At 35.1% G+C, this 25,147-nt stretch overlaps 2 protein-coding genes across 9 annotated transcripts in view; one reads left to right on the forward strand and one right to left on the reverse strand.

Annotated features, from left to right (window-relative positions):
* The window catches only part of LOC137243197 (micronuclear linker histone polyprotein), a 553,070-nt gene that overhangs the window by 442,146 nt on the left and 85,777 nt on the right, over positions 1-25,147 (reverse strand). The gene's annotated exons all lie outside the window — the stretch shown is intronic.
* Pkc53E (Protein C kinase 53E) overlaps positions 1-25,147 on the forward strand; it is a 222,838-nt gene that overhangs the window by 130,064 nt on the left and 67,627 nt on the right. For 4 of the 7 annotated variants that reach the window (XM_067770585.1, XM_067770586.1, XM_067770584.1 and 1 more), the window contains exon 3: positions 3,278-3,304. The exons of the other annotated variants lie outside the window; for them this stretch is intronic. In XM_067770585.1, the coding sequence (XP_067626686.1) occupies positions 3,278-3,304 (27 nt within the window). The remainder of the gene's footprint in view (positions 1-3,277; positions 3,305-25,147) is intronic. 7 annotated transcript variants of the gene reach the window in all.

The following is a 25,147-nucleotide window of genomic DNA, read 5'->3' on the forward strand; positions in this document are numbered from 1 at the left end:
ATCCTATAGAAGAAAATGGCCAACACCCGTCCCCCAGTGGGTTAGGGGGCTTAGAATAAAAAATACCAAGTTGATTCAAGCGACTGTTTAGCGCCACCTTTTCAAAGTGTTGCCAGCACAAAATATAGCTTCTTCAAGCCAATTGTTAACCTCCCCTCCTCCCCTACTTTAACAGCTGAGGCTCTGGTGACCCCAAGTTCCTCATGGATCTAGGGGTGAGAGGGCGGGATGGCCTAGAAGGTTTCGTGTGGTTATACTAAAGTGTTCCCGAGATGGTCGGGCTGGTATCTTAATGGTGTTTGTTACAGGAGCATAACGGATCTGCATCCGACAAAGGGCCATCAACATCGATAACACTCCCCAAGGCCTTCGGGGCGTGCTCTTATTGCTATAACAACAATAACCAACACCTGTCATGAAAAAAATTAAACAGAAGTCAATTTGAATTAGCTACAAGCCTGCATACTAGAAAAATTTCAAAACATTCATAATAGAAAGTTGAAAATTTTACGAGCAACTGAAATCTTGGTACCTCTTGTATTTAAAAACTTTTTTATTATTTTACCAATTTTTGTAATTTAAAATGGGTTTGAAAACAAAATATGTCTAGGGTATTGATAACAAGTGGGAGACAATCCCGCCCACAATAATTGAATTAGGGTGGGCTAAAAAAATTTTAAAATTCGGACTTTTCGCGATTTCAAACTAGCTTTTGTTTTGCTTTCAATTTTGCACATATAAATTTTACAGCTATTTCAATATTTCTGAGAGGTAATATAGAGAATCGGAACACTTTGGAAAATAGGGGCCACCCTAGTTTACATACTTGCCGGTAAGAGTGTTCGAAAAGCTCATCGATAATTGCGTTATAAACTTTTACATGCCCATGAGAGGGTTATTAATGGGGGAAGCGTAGCAAATAAACTTAGTAATGCGTTTGCATTATAATATAATAATTGTTTGGTGCGATATAACTACGAGGATAATTGGGTCGTGTTTCTCTTAAAATCTTTTACCTTATGCGCTTTAAAAACGATTGCTACCGATGTTACTTTTCCCTTGTTTGCACCCAGGACACTCAGTATGGCTGGCGAGCACACCACATCCATATCACCGTCATGCATTATAACTTACATATATGTAAATATGAAAGACATATTCGTGTTTTTGAATATTTTAGAGGTATTTGTAGCTATTAGTGAGAGCATGTGCTTCTGTTAATATTGAATAATTATTGTGTGCAGTGTAGTAATGATTAATGGTTTCTTTGATTTAGACATTCGGAGAATAAGACGTGAAGAAATATAACGAAAGCGGTTAATTATATTCAAATAGTTGGCTTGAGGGAAATATTCTCAATTAGTTTCAGACTTGAACCCTAATGATACATTCATTATAAGAACATACACCTACTATGATGATAATATTAGTCTCAGTATCTCAAAAAAGCGCTACAGGTACTGTTTGCTTTGGCTTGAAAAAAAGATACAGACGAAGTACTTGATATCATCAAAGAATTAATGAGCACATTCGCTCCTTCGCTGCCACGTCATTGGTGGTGACTACGAATTTGAAAATTGTAAAATATCTCCTCTATATGCGAGCTTTAGCAGCGAAACGCACTGCCAAATTAAAAATCCAATAGAGAATCACTACTTCCAGCAATCGAAATTTTGGCTGGAAAAGACAGTTTATTCTTCCCTCAGCTTACAAAAATCATGCACTATGTGCCACCCATCATACTTTTCTGGATATAGAGCTCATAATGATGGGCATTAAGAAAGAATTTGGGATTTCCATTTGCGTATTTAAAAGAAAAGTGTTCCGCCAGCTTTAGTGTCCTTCATGTGGTGATAAAGACGTGTACCGCAGCAAGCTTAAGAATGTGCTGAATGAGCTTAACGAATAAAAATAAAAACCATGTTGGTTGGTTGCACTGGCCGGTCAATAAAGACCACACATAGACTGAAGGTGTTCATAGTGTTGGGTATAAATACAAGCTTCTTATAATATATGGTGTGCTGCTTTCTTCTGGGGCAGATACTTTTTTCCCCGCGAAGCTTTTCATTACAAAAAAACACTCGAAGGGTTTTCCGAACAATTTCTAAAGACTGTTATTTTTATATCTCAATCACATCTTTATTCCTTAACATGAAGATTTATTTTACTATCAGCAAGAAAATAAAGTAATAAAATAAAGAAAAGTTTATTAAGCTCCGAACCTAAATCCCGGAACCAAATCGAATTCGAACCGAAATTGGACGCAAAGTCAAAATCGAAATCAAAACGTAAAGCCCAACGGAAACCGAATCTTAAGCGAAGACAAATTTTAAACCAAAATTTTACCTGAAAGTGAACCCAAAACCGAAACCGGAACTGAAGTCGAAACGGAAACAGAAACGGTGACCGAAATTGAAACTGAAATTGAAAATACATGAATCTAAAAACTAAATCTTAAACTTGAACCAAAACCGAACGGAAGAAATAGAATTCGTCACTGGAACACTAAAAGAAGCCGCAGCCGAATCCACTCAGTAACTTAAATTGATTTAGCAATCGTAAGTGACACCAAAACCAGTAAAAATAATTGCACCTGAACCGAAATCGTAACTTAAATTGGAACATAACCGGAACTGAAATCGAAAACGGAAACCTAACCGAAACAGATACCGAAGGCAGGAGCCAGCAGGCAGCCAAACCATTACTGATATTAGAATCGAGCATTAAATGAAACTGGCGCCTCATTCCAAACGCGATGCAAATGATTGTTAAGTGCAACACAAGTTCCATAGCTACGAAGCTTTCGTAATCCAGGCGGCAGCCTCTGCAATGCAACATGTATAACGTAACAAGTATTAATCTATATAATTTATACGCGAATCTGTACCAAATATAGAATGAAAGACCAATTTGGAAACTGGGACACATACTCAAGTCTTTACTGAAACTGGCTAATTTTGTGTCTAAACTTATATACTTTTTTTTAACTTTTAGGTACAGGTCAATTACATGCCCATAATACAAATATCTGTTCTCCGACCTTCTTTATACTCTATCGTTATTTCCTTGTATATATTTGTGTACATTTATTTACTCATGTTTGCTAATGAAATTTACATCTTTGCTCCATACGTCATTGCTTCCACATTTCATTGTATGTACCTTCGTCGATCATCGCTAGCGGCTTGAAGTAAAGCTAGGTTTGTAGTTTGGAAATTGGTGGATTATTTTCAAAAATCAAAACTGACAAGACTTTTTTGTGTTTCTCTAATTTCAGTGGTTATCAAGTGGGCTATCGATGGATGTAGGTATTTATTTATAATTTACAACAACTAATATGCATATACATATGTACATTTAGGCCTGTGTGAGTAGATGTTTGCACATATTATTTCTATTTATTTTAAAGAAAGCTGCAGCTCGATTAATAAAGGAGAAAATTTGAATGTATTTTAGAATTTGCTTACACATTTCTTATTAAAATTTTGTTTCTAATTAAATTTAAATATATATACGCAAATAACAAATGTTTAATTTCCTACGGAAGCAAACTTAATTAGCATATAATTACGACTATACAATGTGTACTTACATACATATGTACATTAGAGTGGTTACAAGGTACATATATGGTGAATTTAAACTTTTGTTCTATCTTTCGAGGCACCCTCCTAAAATATGCCAATAGATCAGATAATTTTTATTGCAAAGTTTCAGGCCAATCAGATAATGTTAACACGTATCTCATTGAGGTCAAAACAGCGATTTTTCATAAAAATTTTTAGTGATTCGTCAGTAAAAGCGATACCATTTATGCCAGGAACTTCACTCGTATACCATTTGATAGGTAATTTTATTTGTATTAATTTTGATCTGAATAATATTTTTATAAAACGGCTATTTTTAGCAGTATTTGGCTTTTATACGATCAGTGTGGCCGTATTAAAATTAAGATGATCGGATAAATGCCAAATTCTTCTAAAAATAACTGTTTTATGAAAATATTATTTAGATTAAAATTAATACAAATAAAATTACCTATCGAATGATATACGAGTGAAGTTCGTGGTATAAATAGTTTCGCTTTTACTGACCAAACACTAAAATTTTTTTCTAAAAGTCGCTGTTTCTCCTAACTTTGACCTCAATGAATCACGTGTTAACATTACCGGATTGGCCTGAAACTCTGCAATAATAATTTTCTAATCTATTGACATATTTGAGGAGGATGCCACGAAAGATAGAACAAAAATTAAAATTCACCATATACCTTGTAACCACCCTAATGTACATGCATAGCGATTCATTTAACTACGGACACAAAAATCGTTGCGAATACCGAGATGTAGGTTTCGTACACGCTACAGTACGCTAAAATATTTAAATACGTTCAAACTTCAGTAGCTAATTTCAGTGATTAATTAAATAAATTCTAAACAAATGTGTCATTTTGTTGGCTTTTTCCATTTCCATAAAAACCACTAATTATATTATATATTAAAGCGCACAGCAAACGCATAATACGTTCGTTTGGGGAGGTTTCAGGGACTCGATAATTGTTTCGTTGTCTAACAAATGCATTATACATACGATGGAATATAAGTACAACTTGAAAGTATTTTTTTCATAATTAGTAAATTTTTTTTAAATAAGCAAATTTTAAACTTTTGTGCAACTTAATATTGAAGTAAATTTGCTTGAAAGTTTTACGAAACCCCGATTAAAGAAAATAATTAAAACATGAGCCGAAAATTAGGCTACCTTTTATTAGAAGAATTTTATAATAATAGGGCTAGCCCACAGTTTTTCCACTGCAGCCCCTATTTATCTGAATATTGCATACCCTCAAGTGCATATAAAATTTCTTCAGAGCTTTTCACAGTAGCTTATTGATGGCACCCTTGACCATCCTTAAATAAATATCGACTTTGCTGTTGCATATTTATTCCAACTACGGAATATATTAGAATCAAAGGGCTATATTTCTACTAGAAAGCTTAGCAGGCATTGTTATTCATCAGATGGATCTGTAAATTAATGTACACTTAGACCAGTTAAAACTACTTAACGGGCGAATGTTCTCCTTCCTTTATAAATGTAAAATTTTGAACCACTTTGTACGTCGAATGGATGCCTACAATTTCCAACTCCGCTAGACAGGCGATGAAGTGCTTTTTTACGCATTGGTTTGCCATGAGACAGTGGCCTTTAGGCAAGATGATTGATATTGATAAGTATCCTAGTGCGATTCGCATTTATGCGAGACCAGATAATTACAAATGCGAGTTGTTTTCTTCGATTGTAATGCGTTTCTATTAATAACTCAAAGTACGCCAGAAAATAAAGCTACCATATTACTGCTGCAATCTCAAGGCAAAGGCTGCTGGCTGACATTTAGCGAATGGAATGTTATTCAACATCTGTGAGTAAGTGATTTTCTTGACCAACCCTGCGGCAACTAAAGAGACGAATTTTCCAAAATTACAATAGTGTTAGCTGTATGGAATGTGACCAGCGGATTAGGGGGTCAAAATATACCCGCGGTAGGAATGCCTGTCGTAAGAGGCGACTAAAATACCAGATTTATGGGGCTGTGTAGCGCAATTCTTTCAGGTTGCCAGTGTAACATACAGCTTCTCCAAACCCAATTGTCAACCTCACCTATCCGTGGCGAATCCTCTTTCACTAACAGACAAGGCTCTGGCGAACCCAGGCTCCTAGTGGAACTTAGGGTGGATGGCGTGAAGGTTTAAAGTGGCCATATAAATCGTTCCCGAGATGGTCGCTAGCACAATGGTGCTATGTTACCGGAGCGTACCGGATCTGTATCCGGCAAAGGACCATCACATCGATAACACTCCCCTAAGCCTTCGGGGAATAACCTTACCGCTACCGCTACAATCACAACAGCAATAACATGGAGCCTCACTCTTTATGCTAAACCCTTCAACTTTTGCAAGATCTAGTCAGAGCTGGATACAAATCGCGTTTCCTTAAATATTCCTTGGTTTGAGTCTGCGTTATCTGGACCTAAAGTGTTTCATTCAATCTCCAGTCAAAATTAATTGATCCTAATGGACCATAACAATGTTCAAGTTTGCTTCACTTAACTTTAACCACCATGGCGTATGAGCAACATATACGGAAAAGGCCGAGAAGCAACAGTTTGCATGTGGGTAACATACAAGCACAATTATAAATTTGGATAAAGCTATATTTTAAAACAACCTGTGGTTTACAAATAAGCATAAAGTTGTTTGCTTACACATAAAATTATTTCGAAAAATAATGGCGTGCAAATAAGTGATGCCTTTTAATACAAATTTGTAGGTACCCTAAACACGGCTCTAAGAAGATGTTCACCAAAAACTTTTCAATTTATCATAAGCCGTACAATTATATTTTAATGACAAAGACCCATACTTTGTATGCGTTTTGAATAATAAATGGCTTTGATTTTACTTTTTTTTATTAATTTCATTTCTCAGTTTATGGTCTCATGGGAACCTCAAACAAATTACCTTATATCAGCAAGGGTTGTTGTAATTGTGTTAGTAATAAAACTATACATATAATAAGCCTACTCAAACAAAATTTAATACAAAACCAGACAAAAGTTAATTGTAGCCTTAGCACGACGGTAGCATCATTGTTTTTATATACAAAGGAAATGCCAAGTCACTCAGCTGCATGCAAACAAAGGCTTCGTAGATACGTGCGTACATAACTACATACATACATTTGTACGTAAGTGAAATACAAGGTTTGAAGCTAGCAGCGAAGAGAGAGTTTTGTTAGGGAATAAATATTTGTCTTTAATATAGAGCAGGGATCGAGTTTTTCGCAATTCGAATTTATAAGGGAAAAGGAAAATGTGTTTTTTTAACGTTTGAGTGTGGCAAAGTAAGACTTTTAGAAGGTTTAGAGCTATTAACATCAATTGATGTATAAACATCGCAATTCACGAAATGAGAAAATCCGAATTTTAGCCGTAATCTTAGTCACCAGATTGTAGCATAGCATGGGAGTAATATTCTGTGGAGTTGACATTGGCGAAATTAGACAGCAAAGCACGGCAAGGCAAGGAAAGTAAAGGAAGAAAAGAAACGACAGGAAAATATGGATACGATATGTTAAGGGCTTGTTATCGATGAGTTATCGGTTTGATATTGAAGTGCTATAAATATGTTGGTGGTAACAAAGGTTTTTCATCGACGCGCTATCGGTTTACCATCTAGAAGCTATTAATTTTTTATCGAAAATTTATCGACATGTTATCATCGATTTTTTATAAGTGTTATCCATTTCTGAAAGACGAGTTTTCGATTTGTTATTGAAGTGTTGTAAATATGCCGGTGGTAACAGAGGTTGTCGATGAATTATCGATTTATTATCGAAAAGTTTTCGATTTCTCATCGACGCGCTATCAGTTTGCCAACTAAAAGCTATTAATTTTTTATCGAAAATTTATCGATATGTTATCATCGATTTCTTTTAACAAATTTATCGACTTGTCACCTGAAAGTTTTGATTTGTTTTCGAAAAGTTATTGATTATTTATCAAAAATTTGTAGGTATAACATGAAACAGTTATCGATTTACTAGCGAATATTTATCGAAAATTTATCGATATTTAATCAAAATTTTCTAAAGTTATCGATTTGTTATCGGAATGTTTTGCACCTCATAATCGACGTGTTATCGACTTTTTATCGAACATTTAACGATTTATTATAAAAGCGTCAACGATTTGGTATTCAAATGTTATCGGCTGTGTTGCCTATTTATTATCGCCGGATTATAGATTTGTTATCGATGACTCATCGGTTTCTTATGACACAGATAAAATTTCAATCTAAAATCGATAACACATCTGTAACCCGTCGATAACAGGCCCATAAGACACCCATACGATGCCGATGGCTCGACAACAAACAGATAACTCGACGAGAACTATTCGCTATCGAAAATAGGTCGTTAGTAAAAAATATCTTGTCGGTATCGGTTTTTACAGATAAGAAGTTGACAAAGCTGTTCGCAAAAAACTGAAATCAGTTCTTTCTGGAAAATCTGACTCTATTGTGGTTTGATTTCCACCACTAGTTGAGCTCTAGTTTATTTAAAACATTAGTTTGTTAGACGTACACTTGCATGTGTCCACATCGAACTTCGCGAGTACTCTCAAGTCGAAGTCTAAATCATCGTTATACTAGCGCTGAGCCGGTTTCGTTGACAAGCAAGTTATGCCAGACAATGCTGTTTCGGTATAAGTCTTCCTGCCAGTCTAAATCTTTCTATAATAATTTTTTTAATAACTCACATCCGCTTCTGTTCCTGATAAAAAGGAGTCTCTCTTTCAGCCCTTCCTCTAACTCTTGTATACTTTGTAAGAAACATATGTACTTATATACTTATGCTTTTTCGCTTAATCTTCGCTTCTCGCACCATTTCACAATTATCTCCTAAAAATACTTGATATACGTGCATTAATTCAACATCAAACGTACAACAACTCTTAATATAAATAATCACAATGTCATTATATATATCAACGACGTTGAGTTAGAATAATAAATGGCTAAAGGAAAATCTTTAAAGCTAACTTTCTCTAAGACGTGTGGCTCATTCAACTTTTTTGCAAAAGTGTAACTTGTCAACATTGTCAGATTGCTACTCAACTGCGCTTTTGTCTTGTCGTTACATTGCTTATTATCTTCCACTTATTCTCTTCAACTGACCTTGCTAATGCTGTATATAAATAAAAGAACACAAACTTAGGTCGAGGCATACATTTTCGCTGCTCTAAGATATTTCGCTTATAATAAGAATAGTAATGAGAAATTTTCTTGCTCGTTTAATTGAGGTAGGTGCAATCAGTAAAATGTGCGGGCCAGCTTAATAGAAGAAAACTTGTTTGTTTGTATTATGTTTGAGCTTATTATAATTTTAATTAAATAAGATGTGCAGAATTCAAGAAAGCTTTATATGGAGTTATATACAGCCTTTGAAATCCATTTGCACAAGCGATCGTTGTAGGTAAAGTTTGAGCGAAAAATTATATTGGGTACACCTCTAACCTTCGAGAGATAGCGACTTTTGTAATATGAAGTCTGCTTACCTCGAGGTTGCATTTGGTGACGAGGCATTGGTTGTAAATAAGTAAGTATACTGTTCTAGTTGTCAAATTATTAAACGAGGTTTCACAAAGCGGTTCTTTACCAATGATTTCTTTACTCTTAAGCTAAAACACTATATCTGGCAGCAGATCAACAAAAAGTTATAATCGATAACAAGAGCCTGTATACAAAGACAATTTTTTATTAGTGCACTCTATCTTAAAGCTTAGATCACACTCTATAGGACTGACCTCACACACGTCCTGATATATGAAGCGCCCTCATGCATTTTGTTAGAAGTTGATGAGATGCGCTTGAAATAGTCTCGCAAGATGTGCTTCGTGGGATCTGTGGTCCTTGCTGTCATGCCAATGTCGATATTCACTAAAGAAAATTTAATCATTAACTACACGAGCCCGATTCTGCTAAATATAGACTGCATAGTCACTTGGCTTCCGAAGATATAACTGGCGCGCTTTTATGAGCCACGGTATATATCGAATTGACGGTTCTTATTTAAATAGTGCTACTTTTAGATGAAAATGCTAGTCTTACGGATTTGTTTAGTATTTAAGTATTGGAATGATTTGAAGCAACTGAGTTTGAAGCCGTTCTCAAAAAACCTGAAATCAGTTCTTTCTGCTAAATTTATCTCTGTTGTATGGACAGTGAAGTATAAAGGGTAGTAAACTTGGCTTCGATGAGAAAAGTTCTGGGCTCAATGCCAAAAAATTGTTGGCAATAGAAGCAAATGTATATACTTCGTTAGAAACTAGTCTTCTCATGGCAGCAACCAACCTTGAGAGCTAGTATTTTTCGTCGTTTTTTATAAAAAATTTAGAATGATAAGTCCATCTGTGGCCGGTATACTTAAGCTAAATAATTTCTAATATGCCGTTAATAAAATGTTATATGGTCCAAGCTAGTTTACTGAGATATATGGATAAAATCTTATATGACATGGAAAATACGCTCATTAAAATCGCTAGGACAAATCTTTTCCTGCAAATCATTCGTAAGTTTTTGTTGTTATTGTAGCGATAAAGACACTCTCCGAAGGTTTTGGGGAGAGCTATTGATGTTGATGTTCCTTTGCCGTTTGCAGATCCGCTACGTTCCCGTAACAAGCACCATTAAGGTACTAGGCCGACCATCTCGAGAACAATTTAATATGACCACATGAAACCATCTAGGCCACCTCGCCCTCCCACCCTCTAGATTCATGAGGAACTTGGAGTCACCAGAGTCTCGACGTTTAAAGAAACAGGATTCGCCACGGATAGTTGAGGTTGACAATTGGGTTAGAGAAGCGCTGACAATCCCTTGAAAGAGTGGCGTCACACAATCCCTTGAATTAATTTGGTATTTCAGTCGCCTCTTACGACAGTGATGCCTCACCGCAGGTATATTATAAGCACCCTAACCCGCATTCGCAAGTTATGTAGTTAATCGCCAAATAGGTTTTCCAATCACCTATCAGCAGCCTCGCGCAGGGCTAAATAATCTAAGCAATCTTCGTTAATATACACATCGTACAAGCCCCGACATGTGCCAATTGTGGTATCAAAGATCAATTTATTGCTTTATAGCGTTTCGTGGTCTTTCTTGAACTCATATCTTACCACAATGTAACTGAAGTCATTATATCGCTTTTCTGGCACCTTTAATAATTAAATTTCCTTTCCCAATGCTTCGACAGGGTGTGGGAGGGCAAAGTGAATAATTCCTTTTATTTAATGTCTGAAGACGATAAACTCAATAAAGAAAGGCGCAACAGAAGAAAGAATGTGTGAAAAGGATTTTTTAACCTCGTTTATACATACACACATATACACTTGCCTACATACATATCTTCCCACGTATATCACACTCGCATTGAAACAATTGCACATTTAACCAAAAAGTAAAAGAAGTTCAAGATTGTAAGTTCCTGCCAGTGCCATCACCGTGACTGCCAGGCGCACCAAATCCATTCATAACAAGTAAAGCTGTCTAAGTTCGGGTGTAGCCGAACTTTATATACTCAGCGTGAGCTTCAATTGTACATTTTATTTCAGATAAATTACTTTTCTACATAACACGTGGCACCGCCCATTTAAAAAAAAAATCTCCCCGTTTCCTCTTACAATAAAACTTGAAAAGTGAAATATCATTGATTCAAAACTATTTTTTGCTAAGTTATAGCTTATTATTCTAGTCTACGACCCTTTTAAACTTGTTATACTCAGTTGAGCAGAGCTCACAGAGTATATTAACTTCGATTGGATAACGGTTGGTTGTACAGGTATAGAGGAATCGAAATAGATACAGACTTCCATATATCAAAATCATCAGTATCGAAAAAATTTGATTGAGCCATGTCCGTATGTCCGTCCGTCCGTTAACACGATAACTTGAGTAAATTTTGAGGTATCTTGATGAAATTTGGTACGTAGGTTCCAGGGCACTAATCTCAGATCGCTATTTAAGATGAACGATATCGGACTATAACCACACCCACTTTTTCGATATCGAAAATTTCGAAAAATTGAAAAAGTGCGATAATTCATTACCAAAGACGGATATAGCGATAAAACTTGGTAGGTGCATTGACCTTATGGCGCAAAACAGAAAATTAGTAAACTTTCGGAAAATGGGCGCACCGCCCACTTTTAAAAGAAGGTAATTTAAAAGTTTTGCAAGCTGTAATTTGGCAGTCGTTGAAGATATCATGATGAAATTTGGCAGGAACTTTACTCCTATTACTATATGTATGCCTAATAAAAATTTGCAAAATCGGAGAAGGACCACGCCCACTTTTAAAAAAAATTTTTTTTAAGTCAAATTTTAACAAAAAATTTAATATCTTTACAGTATATAAGTAATTTATATCAACATTCAAATCCAGTAATTATATGGTGCAACAAAATACAAAAATAAAAGCAAATTTCAAAATGGGCAAGGCTCCGCTCTTTTTCATTTAATTTGTCTAGGATACGTTTAATGCCATAAGTCGAACAAAAATTTACCAATCCTTGTGAAATTTGATAGGGTCTTAGATTTTAGGACGATAATTGTTTTCTGTGAAAAAGGGCGAAATTGGTTTGAAGCCACGCCCAGTTTTTATACACAGTCGACCGCCTGTCCTTCCGCTCGGCCGTTAACACGATAACTTGAGCAAAAATCGATATATCTTTACTAAACTCAGTTCACGTACTTATCTGAACTCACTTTGTATTGGTATAAAAATGGCAGCAATCCGACTATGACCACGCCCCCTTTTTCGATATCGAAAATTACGAAAAATGAAAAAATGCCATAATTGGATTGGTTTATTGACGCAAAATATAACTTTAGAAAAAAAATTTGTAAAATGGGTGTGACACCTACCATATTAAGTAGAAAAAAATGAAAAAGTTCTGCAGAACGAAATTAAAAGCCCTTGGTATTTTGGCAGGAATACTGTTCGTGGTATTACATATATAAATAAATTAGCGGTACACGACAGATGATTTTCTGGGTCACCCTGGTCCTCATTTTGCTCGATATCTCAAAAACGCCTTCACACATACAACTAAGGGCCACTCCCTTTTAAAACCCTCATTAACCTTTAATTTGATACCCATATTGTACAAACGCATTATAGAGTCAATCCTGATCCACCTTTATAACGATATCTCGCAAAGGCGTCCACCTATAGAACTAAGTCCCACTCCCTTTTAAAATACTCATTAACACCTTTCATTTGATACACATGTCATACAAACACATTCCAGGGTTACCCTAGGTTAATTTTCCTTCATGGTGATTTTCCCTTATTTTGTCTCCATATCTCTCAACTGAGTATGTAATGTTCGGTTACACCCAAACTTAGCATTCCTTACTTGTTTTATATCTAAGTTGCCGTGGTTTTTAACCGATCCCGTCCATTTTTACTAAAAATATTTTCTGCTTTAAGGAAAATATGTGTAAAAAATTTCATTACGATATGTTAATTTTTCTTCGAGTTATGACTCCCGAAACATAGAAAATTGCTTAGTCGTAAAGGGGGCGGTGCCACGCCCATTTTTTAAAATTTGAAGTTTTTCCTATTTATTGTTATAAATACACTTGGGAAATGAAATACCATTGATATAAATCTGTTTTTTTGCAAAGATATAGCTTATTTTATTCGTCCACGACCCTTTTAAAAATCTATCATATAAAAGTGGGCGTGGTCCTTAACCGATTTCGTTAATTTTTCTTCAGAGCATTCCTGATAGTAAAAACAACCTCTCTGCCGAATTTTGTAACGATAGGTTTAACGATTTTTGATTTATATTTGATAATATTTGTAAAATATATTTTATCACAAGTGGGCGGTGCCACGCCCATTTTAAAAAATGTTTAAAAATGTTTATCAAGAGTCCCAATATCAGTCCACACGTCAAATTTCCGCATTCTAGGTGTATTATTTACTAAATAATCAGGTTTTGTGTGTTTTACAAAATGTTATATATTGTTGTCGAATAAAAGTGATGGGACTACCAGTGTCAATTAAGGTACCTAATGTTGAACAAAAATTATATGCATCCCTAATAAAACTATAATTTATATATCTTACATAATCATCAGGATCTTTGTTATCTTGATTGTCAACATGATGGATCTTCTTTTTAGGACATTCAACTGCATAATGGCCCATTTGTGCACACACATGACATGCTCCTTTTTCGCGTTTTGGCTTGCGGCATTCGGCTGCCAAATGTCCCAGGGAATTACAGTTGAAACATCTACTCAGCTTTGATTGTTGACTTGTTAGTATTATTATTTAAATTATCATCTATTCGTTTTTTATTAGGTAGTTTAAGTCCTTGAAAAGCTTCAAGTAAACTTTGCTTATTTTTAAAAAGTTGCATTTTTGCTTGCGATCGCAAAAAATAATCAGGAATTCCCTCTACAATGTGTTCTATTAAATCAGCATTATTAATTGAAAATTGGTTAGATAAAATCAACTTTTCGTTGAAATATTCCTGAAATGACTCATTACTCTGCCATTTCCTTGTTTCAAACTCTTTCATTAAGACTAACCGGCTTGAGCGATCTTCAAATAATAACTGCATTTCTATTAGTAAGTTTGCAACACTCATTGACATTATATCAGATCGCGAATAAAACCATTTTAAAGCTCGACCTTTCAACTTAATGGAAATGAGCGCTTTCATATTATTTTCGTTCAAATTGTACGCCTTCTGAACACTCATTAACTGAGCTTCCCATTGCTGGAAATAATCACCGTTTCCGGAAAATTCAGGGACTATTTCTTTTGCTAACATAAAATTGCTCGTACTGGCAAAACCTGCTCCTAAACTTGCTTCTATTTCACAATCATTTTGACTTTGTTCGCAATTAGCCCTTCTCAATATTTCGTTTTCTTTTTTAAGCAACTCGTTTTTCTTTTTCTGTAACTCATTTTCGCGTTTCATCAGTTCTATTTCTCTTTTAAATAACTCCCACTCATTTTTATGACTACGTTATCCATTTTCTTCCGTATTTTCTCTTTCTTGATTACGATCACGTCCCACATCACATGCATCAGCACACACGTAACGCTCATCATCCTCACACACTACGGTATGGTTGTTAGCATTTGCATCGCCTGTATTAATACTTTCGATATCGTATGCGTGACTATTTGCTCTACTGATTTCAATGTTTTCTACAGGCAGAAATTCACCTAAATTTGGCAAACTAGCCAAACGAATCATCAATTCATTTTTTGTTCCACTAGTCTCTTCTCCAAATTTGCGCAGCATTGTCTTCAGTTGCGCGACTGTATAAGATTTTAAATTATTTAAAATATCATAATTAGGCGTGTCCATCACTTCTGAAAATTGTAGTAAATTTTTCGTTTGCTCTTTCTTTATCTAATATTTTTTATTGAATGAATGTTTTACAATAGATCTCTAAGTTTCTAAAAACTTACATTAACTTGCTTTGTTTCATAAGGTATTTCTATAAATTTGCAACAATATATAAAAAGTGGGCGTGATTATCATCCGATTTCACTTATCTTCAATACCAATCTATTCTGGATCCAGATAAGCTTGTGTACCAAATTTGGTGAAGATATCTCAATATTTACTCAAGTTATCGTGTTAACGGACAGACAGACGGACGAACATGGCTCAATCAAATTTTTTTCGATACTGCTGATTTTGATATGTGGAAGTCTATATCTATCTCGATTCCTTTATACCTGTACAATCAACCGTTATCCAATCAAAGTTATTATACTCTGTGTGCAAAGCACTCTGAGTATAAAAAAAAACTATGGCTTGCCAACAACAAATAATAATAATAATCGCAAATGTTGCATACTTTATGGCGCATACTCTCGAATGCACAGTGTCCTATACTTGGTTGGAAAAAAAGGAATTTTTAGTGTGCTATATAGTACATATATGGATTTTTATCGCATTAGTGTGTGACTGAGTGTTGATGTTCTTCTTATGTGCTACGTCGATTTACTGCTTTGCTCATGATTATTCGCCTGTAAAAGATGCTTTTATTTTTATCGATTTCTCATCTGTACGTACAAGCACAAAAAACAGCGTGAAATATTGTACGTAAATGCAATCGGTAGGGAATTGTGGAACGCATAACCTGATAAAAGCATTGTGAAACTAAAAGCATAACGTATTGTTATGCCTGAAAGTATGCTGTGCTTTTTGCGCAGATGTGCAAAAGAAGTATTTTCAGTTCATGATTTTTCTTTGAACTTTTTACTTGGAATATTTGATTGATTTTTTCTCGCTTGAGTGCTCCTACATACTTTCTCCTTTGTTTTATATTGGTGATTATTTATGAATGCCTTAATAAAGATTAATTAAAGCGACAGTTCGAAAAAATGTGTTATTAAATAATTGAACATATCAATGATTTTGTTTTGTATGGTAACTGGAATTTGATTAAAACTTACATTGCGTAGTCATAAATAATTGTAGTTTGTAATCTGTTTAAAACAAACATTCTGAACTATTTGCTTGCTGTTTAAAAATTATTGTCAATATTTTTCTATAGTAAGTTTATACATTTGTACATACATACTTATATCGAGAACAAATTGGTGTGATGGATTTAAAGAAATTACACGTGATAGTTAAAAAGGTTAATGGACTGTTCTCAGCTAATAATACTGTAACGAATATTAGCAACACTAAGGGTACTGTCATCTCTAAGCTGATGCTAAGCAGTGACGTGAATGCACATCAATAATTCAATCATTATGTCTACACATATGTACGTATACGCAGCTGAGAAGCAACGCACAAGCACATGCATATATCTTATCTGAAATGCTCCTAAAGGTATTCAATTGTGATTGTGGAAGTGTCGCTCACACATACAAGCGCATGGGGTATGAGAGAAGCTATAAAAATTATACATCTGTAGTTATAGCTGAGAAATTTATAACTAATAGGAAGTTCTAGAATTAGAAAAGCCTAGAAATATGCAACGAGGAGGTCGGAGAGTATAAAAGGGCGACAACAGTGGAGGCGAGAAGTCAGTTTCATTTGAGCTATCAATCAGTTTGGTTATTAAACAAGCTATTCGTTGCAAAGTATAAGCATTATTGTGAAGTACTTTAATAAAGGCCATATTTCCATTATTCAATATTGGAATTATTTATTCAATGGTTTAGTGATTCGAACCTTAGTAGAAGATTGCAAATAAAAGGATTTGCAGTAAATTTGTTACAATACTTATGCATCTTTTGGTTACTTTTTTTCACGCTGCTAAAAGTTTTTACGGAGCTCAAACGATAAAGCAGTCATATAGCCAATCCCAGTTCTCTATATTGCATATTTTTAGACACTAGTTCCATAAAATATAAGTTTTTTCTTAACAAAATATAGAGGTTTTTTTATTTACAATCCGGTTGTAGTTTTATTTTAAGGTTAAAAAATAAATAAATGTAAGGCGCGATAACCTCCGAAGAGATCTAAGGCCGAGCTTCTCTTCCAATTTGCGTCGTGCTCCTCTTGATTTTCCCTGCAAATTGGCCGGACGGGACCTACATGTTTTATGCCGACTCCGAACGGCATCTGCAAGGCAGATGAGTTTTCACTGAGAGGTTTTCATGGCAGAAATACACTCGGAGCGCTTGCCAGTCACTGCCGAGGGGCAACCCCGCTTAGAAAAATTTTCTTCTAATTGAAAAACCTTATTTCTAAAATTTTGATGTTGCTTTGCCCGGGAGTTGAACCCAGGGCATACGGTGTGATAGGCGGCTATGTTAAGGTTATGTAAGTTAAAACTGTGTGATATGTTAAAAGGATAAATAAAAAATATATATACCGGGCGCGATTTACTTACAAGAAGGTTTAGGTCGAGCTTCTCTTTGCGTTGTTCCTTTTTTCGTACAAATTGATGGCTAGGACCTACATCATGTTCAAAAGCAAGTTTCTAATATGGAAAACAAAACTCAAGGCTGTGTACCAATAGGGGCTTTTTTATTACACGGTCTTCATCGCTCTGGAAATTTGAATTATATAGAATTTCGGAATGAAACACAATTTTCCCTTCGAACTTCTCTGTTTGTCTTTGGGGGGTACTTGTATTCAGGATCTTTATTTTGTTAGCAGCGCAGACAACCTCCATATCATGGTGACCGTCTAGGCTGAGGACAGAACGGGAATTAGCAACGTTGCTGAGTTATAATAAAGAGAACTACAAATATTATTTCTTTTAAAAAATGCAATGTAAAATACATGAAAACCAATATTTATCCACCCTAGCAAAAAGCAATCAATCTTCATTCCCACTGTCGATTCTGTGAGAATAATATCTGTCAAAATGTCAGGTGCGCCTCAAAGTATGCTATTATAAAATCATAATCATAAGCAATCATAACCAAGCGTGGTTTAGTACCTTTATATAAGAATATCTCGAAAATAGTTTCCAAATGAAGAATCTGACTCAATATTCACAATTACTACCAAAACCCCTTTAAAAAGCCATAGAGGCAATAAGCTGATTCATATATTGGATGAGTAATAAATATTGCAGCAGTTGAAGCGCAATTAATATTTTTTGAACAGTTATGACTTAATTTAGTTTTAAGATTTTTAAATGGGTTTGTGATGTCAAAACTTGGTCTAGAAAAGTGGAGAATGGTAATCAGAATATATTGGTTATTTATATATCTTCAACCCCAACTTCTGTACTTAACTTTTTCAATTAGGTGACGCGCTTTAACTCTTTGCGCCTTAAATTCTGCAATGAGATTTATGTGCAGCAACTTATCGATTTAATAGCCAATATTGAGTGCGATTTCTTAAAGAATTATAACTCTAGCATGGAAGTTTAGTAAACCCTACAAGACTTTCTGCGAATTTTCCAAAACAATTACGAACATCATTAAATACATTCACATACCAAAAGCGCAGTCACAGATACAAAGTACAGCTTTTATTACTTTACTCTCTTAGGAGCGTACGACAAATTGTCATTGTAAATAAATTTATACAAATTCATTATTTACGGGTATCACATTAAACTGTATGCACATTTTCCGTAGCAGACAACTTTGTAGCAGCAAATTCACAAAACAAGGTCATAACCGAACTGGCACCAATTTGGCTACATGAACTTGACCTTGTTTGAATGTGATCATAGAGTCACTAACACAAATTGACTTAAATCGGTCCTTAGTTGTGCGCTTCGTCGCATTCGCTTATGCAATAAGGGTTTTATGCAGTAAATTTACTGAAATTGAACTTTATTTTATTATGTTTCAATTACAACGCTAATTAGCGTAAGAAAGTCAGTGACAAACAAGTTTTATTATCGTTGTTGTTATTTTTTTAATTTATTTATTTAAAGTCGACACAAAACGAAAACGGTCGACTGGTCAAGTATAAAATTAGTACAAAAAGTGTTATAACTTGTAAATGATAAGGTTAACATTGAATAAAAGTAAACTTATGCGTTTAATAATTTAAAATTTTTAACAAATTGCTCAGAACAGTCATCGTGAGGAGCTCAGAAGGGAGCTAAGGCGAGGTGCTCAGAAAGGAGCTGAATGCCCGGTAGGGGGATCACGCGAACTCGTGCCTATTTTCTACGGAAGAAATAAATGACGTATTAGTAATTAATATACATTCATATAATGGATAGAATTAGTAAAGAATGAATTCAATATATTAAGGAACACAGTTATTTACTATTAAGAGAGGAAAGAACAAATTCTTTAATGCAAAAAAGCGAGTCCGAAATGTCAAATGTGCTAGAGTGGAAGTTATGATTCTGACACAAACAGCGGAAGGGCTCATTTAATTCAAAATCTGTGCTACAATGTTTTAGGTAGAGAGGTTTAAAACGTCTTGAAGGCCGGGAAGGGACATCAAAGTTTACTTCACTCAACAGAAATGAGCTAGAGACCGAACCATTTAATAAATTAATCATAAATACAACTCCATGCATTTCCCTACGACTAGCAAGGGTGGGAAGATTAATAAGTTTCAGGCGGTTAGTACAAGGTTGCAGATTACACGTAGAATCCCAATGGAAATCTCTTAAGGAGAAAAGTAAGAATTGTTTTTGGACTGATAATAGCCGATCAATATGAACCTGGTAGCTCGGGTTCCAAATTATTGCACCATATTCTAACATCGGTCTGGCTAATGTTGTATAAAGAGCTTTAGTAACGTACGGGTCACTAAATTCTTTAGACCATCGCTTTACAAACGCTAGAACCCCTCTAGCCTTATTAACAGTTGCAGTAATATGAAGGTTGAAGTTAAGTTTATTGTCCATATTAACACCAAGGTCTATAAAACTGTATACCTGTACAAGATTATAATTGTTAAGAGAGTAAGAAGCTGGCTGAAGTAGTCTACGAGAAAGGCACATAAATTTGCATTTTTTAAGATTAAGTGGCATATACTTCATGGTGCACCAATTGTACAATGCGTTCAGATCAGATTGTAAAAGAGACCTTTCTTCGCTTGACGCATAGGATAAAAAAAATTTAACATCAGCAGCGTACATCAAAATTTTAGAAAATTTTATTGTTGTAAAAATATCGTTTATAAACAGCAAGAACAGAATTGGGCCAAGATGACTGCCCTGAGGAGCTTCAGAAGTTACATCAAAGACATCAGACAAAGCATTCTTAAATATAACTCTTTGGGTTCTATGAAGAAGATAAGAGGATATCCACTGCGTGAGACCAGGTTGAAAGCCCAGAATGTCCAGTTTATGAACAAGTAGCGAGTGACATACTTTGTCAAACGCTTTACTAATATCTGCGTATACAACGTCCGTGTGCATGTATTCTCGAAACCCATTTGAGACATGAGTTGTGAATTAAACGCGGAGTACGCGTATCGCTTAATGAACAAAAACATTTTTAAAGCTGGTTTAAAATTTTAATTTAATGGGAGAAGTTGCGCAACAATAAAGACGCAGCGCTGAACGATACTTTTTGCAACAGCTCTATCATCACGGTTTCGAGTCCCCAACCCAGGCAAATTTGACTTAGAAGATATTTAGTACTTATAATCGAAACAACTTGTTTGCTGTATACTGTTATACATTTCAAGCACATTTTGTTGTTGAACAAATACTTGTTTATCAGTTTTATAATAATAATAATAATAATAATAGACCCAACGGATTAATACCCTCCAAAGCCCGCCCACCCGACACGAGGGGCGCATCCGCATGACCCAGGGATTTTGTTTTTTGCCGAGTTGTTGATAGGCGGAGGTTTGTTAGGCGTCGAGATCTAAAACTGCTCAGCTACAGAATAAAAATCATCAGCTGAGCATTATACATAACAGTAGGAAATTATGGATATAGTAAATTGTTAAATAAGTTAACGCTTTTAGCATAAAAAGATTTTATTTTTTTTATATTTTTATTCTTTATTTTGTTACGAGTTAATTTAGGATCGGGCAGTTTTCCTTTTAATAAAAAGTTAATCCGTTATATCAAATGAATTCGAATGAGAGTTAAAATCATGGCACAAATACCGAAAAGATTCATTTAATTCGAAATTAATTCTGCACTGCCTCAAAAGAAGAGGTTTGTAACGTCTTGACGCTCGTGATTGGACATTAAAGTTTACTTCGTTCAAGAGAAAGGGGCTAGAAATTAGTCCATTCAGTAGTTTAGCTATAAATAATACGCATAGCATTTCTCTACGACTGGCAAGAGTTGGAAGATTGATAAGCTTTAACCGACTAGTATAAGGTGAAAGATTATACCCAGAGTCCCAATGAAAATTCCTTAAAGAAAAAAGTAAAAATTGCTTCTATATTGACTCAAGCCTATCTGCATGAACTTGATATCGCGGATTACAGACTATTGATCCGTATTCTAGTATCTGTCTAACTAAAGTGGTAAAAAGGGCTTTGATTACATAAGGGTGGCTAAATTCTTTAGACCATCTCTTCACGAATGATAGAACACATCTAGCCTTATTGGCATTAGTCATAATATGAAGGTTGAAACTAAGTTTAGCATCCATCGTGACACCCAAGTCAACAAAATAATGTACTGATACAAAAATTATCAATTACGTAAGAGGCTGCTGGCACAGATCTCCGAGAGAGGCAGATGAATTTACATTTATTGATGTTCAGCGGCATTGAGTTCGCGTTGCACCAAGCAACTAAGCAGTTCAAATCCGCTTGAAGCAAGGGACGCTCCTCAATAGACGCATAGGACCTAAAAAGTTTCACTACATCAGCATACATTAAAATTTTGGAATATTTTATTGTGGTACATATATCGTTAATAAATAGCAAGAACAGAATTGGACCGAGGTGACTGCCCTGTGGGACGCCATATCGAACATTAATGACATCTTAAAGAGTATTTTTTAAATTACTTGTTGCGTTCTACCACAGAGATACGAAGTGAGACCAGTTTGGAAGCCAAGTCGATCCAGCTTGTGGATAAGCAAGGAGTGGGAAACTTTGTCAAATGCTTTACTGAAATCAGTGTTTAATAACATCGGTGTGAAGATTTTCTCTAAATCCATTAGAAACATGAGTTGCGAATTCAGGTAGGTTGGTAATGGTAGATTTGCCTTTACAGAATCCATGTTGAGAGTCTGCAATCAATGTAGAAATGGAAAATGTTAGCTGATTGGTAACAATGGCTTCAAATACCTTTGGGATGGCAGACAATTTTGCAATTCCTCGATAATTTTCTACGCATGACCTACTGCCGTTTTTGTGCAGTGGTATTATTCCAAGCAGCATGAAAAACACCATGTTTTAGGGACATATTGAATAAATCAGTTAGGGGCTGATAAATATGTTCAGCGCATTTTTTGAGAAAACATGTGGGAAAACATGTGCTAAAGTATTCCTATGTATTACATTTTTTTATACTCAGTTGAGCAGGGCTCACAGAGTATATTAAGTTTGATTGCATAACGGTTGGTTGTACAGGTATAAAGGAATCGAGACAGATATAGACTTCCATATATCAAAATCATCAGGATCGAAAAAAAATTTTATTGAGCCATGTCCGTCCGTCCGTCCGTCCGTCCGTTAACACGATAACTTGAGTAAATTTTGAGGTATCTTAATGAAATTTGGTATGTCGGTTCCTGAGCACTTATCTCAGACCGCTATTTAAAATGAACGTAATCGGACTATAACCACGCCCACTTTTTCGATATCGAAAATTTCGAAAAACCGAAAAAGTGCAATAATTCATTACCAAAGACAGATAAAGCGACGAAATTTGGTAGGTGAGTTGAACTTATGACGCAGAATTAATAATTAAGAAAATTAGTAAAATTTTGGACAATGGGCGTGGCACCGCCCACTTTTAAAAGAAGGTAATTTAAAACTTTTGCAAGCTGTAATTTGGCAGTCGTTGAAGATATCATGATGAAATTTGGCAGGAACGTTACTCTTATTACTATATGTACGCTTAATAAAAATTAGCAAAATCGGAGAAGGACCACGCCCACTTTAAAAAAAATTTTTTTAAAGTAAAATTTTAACAAAAAATTTAATATCTTTACAGTATATAAGTAAATTATGTCAACATTCAACTCCAGTAATGATATGGTGCAACAAAATACAAAACTAAAAGACAATGTCAAAATGGGCTTAGCTCCGCCCTTTTTCATTTAATTTGTCTAGGTTACTTTTAATGCCATAAGTCGAACAAAAATTTACCAATCCTTTTGAAATTTGGTAGGGGCATAGATTTTATGACGTTAACTCTTTTCTGTGAAAATGGGCGAAATCGGTTGAAGCCACGCCCAGCTTTTATACACAGTCGTCCGTCTGGCCTTCCGCATGACCGTTAACACGATAACTACAGCAAAAATCGACATATCTTTACTGAACTTAGTTCACGTACTTATCTGAACGCACTTTATCTTGGTATAAAAAATGAACGAAATCGAAAAGGCGACCACCTATAGAACTAAGGCCCACTTCCTTTTAAATACCCATTAACACCTTTCGTTTGATACCCATATCGTACAAACGCATTCTAGAGTCAACCCTGATCCACCTTTATGGCTATATCCCTAAATGGCGTCCACCTATATAACTATGGTCCACTCCCTCATAAAATACTCTTTAATGCCTTTCATTTGATACACATGTCATACAAACACATTCCAGGGTTTCCCTCGGTTCATTTTCCTACATGGTTATTTTCCCTTATGTTGTCACCATAGCTCTCAACTGAGTATGTAATGTTCGGTTACACCCGAACTTAACCTTCCTTACTTATTATATGCTGATTTACTACTCCCTTGAGAACCACAACATTTTATGCCAATTACGCCAGACAGCCGAAGAGATTTTTAATTATTTAGTAGCCAATGGTAGCTGAGCACACGCTCATTTATATTACTGGAGTTAAATAAATTGTGGCTTATCCACATTTTGTGGCTTATCCACATTTTGTAAACAATTTTCAGAGGCTATGTTTTAAGTATTTGCCTCATTTTGTTCTTTCTTTGCATTGTCCTTCGTACGAATGTTAGAATTGCCAGTTTTGAGGCCTTTCGCATCTAATAAATCTTAATATACCAAAGCCAGACGTGCTGCTCCACTGTAGTTAACTGTGGACAGCCTAAAGTATGTGATAATTTGTGATAAATTAGATGCAATTAGGAAATCTGGAATCCAGCTTAGAATCCGAGAAACAGTATCATTGTGTTTTAATAAAAGAAAAGAAAAAACAAGTTTAGCGTTATTTGTTTTATTAAAGTGAGTCGATCCAGTTAAGGGATTGCCTCTTTGTGGTACTTAGAGCATTTCCTTAAATATCGCAGTGTAGAACCAAAATTGTAGTGCCTATTAAATTAAAGATCCATGCCTCTTGGAAAAGGCCTTCAAATCTTTTTATTTTTTTTTTTTTCTGTCATGTTTTAATAATGCACGTTAAAAATTCCATGGTATTAGGTACTCCGAAAAGTATGCAATATAGTTAAAACTGCTGTATTTGCAACTGTCAAGGTTGAGAGTTAAAGGTTATTTATGTTTTGGGCATCAAAAACCGTAACAGGGATATAACGCCTATCATAGCCATATCACTAAACATATCCGTAGCCATAAAGTAAACTTAACCATAATTCCAACCATACTCGTATCACATTAACCGTAATTTTACCTGAATCCGTTACCATTGAAATAAAAGTAGCTGAAACCGTAAACGGGAGAGTCAGAAAAACTGCAAGCGTAACCATAACCATAATCTAGACCGTAACTGTAACCATATCCAGAATGTAACTGTAGCCGTAGCCATCAAAATATAAAACTGTATCCAAAACTGCAACTCTTAATTTAACCGTAGCAATGTCCCTGACCACAAGAGTAAACGATACCCAGAAAACAGCTTTAGCTTTAGCAAAAATCGGTAAAAGTCTAGTTGAGGAGTCGACTACCAAAAATATCGAGAGAGGTGTTAAAACACGCGTATTAATCTCGAGAACAATAAACCGAAGGCGGAAAATAAAAACTGTATCTCTGTCCGGAAATATTTGCAGTTGAAGTTGGCGATTTTCATGTGGTTGTTGTAAT

Source organism: Eurosta solidaginis, chromosome 3 (genome assembly GCF_040869045.1).
Source record: "Eurosta solidaginis isolate ZX-2024a chromosome 3, ASM4086904v1, whole genome shotgun sequence".
In the NCBI taxonomy this organism is placed as follows: domain Eukaryota; kingdom Metazoa; phylum Arthropoda; class Insecta; order Diptera; family Tephritidae; genus Eurosta; species Eurosta solidaginis.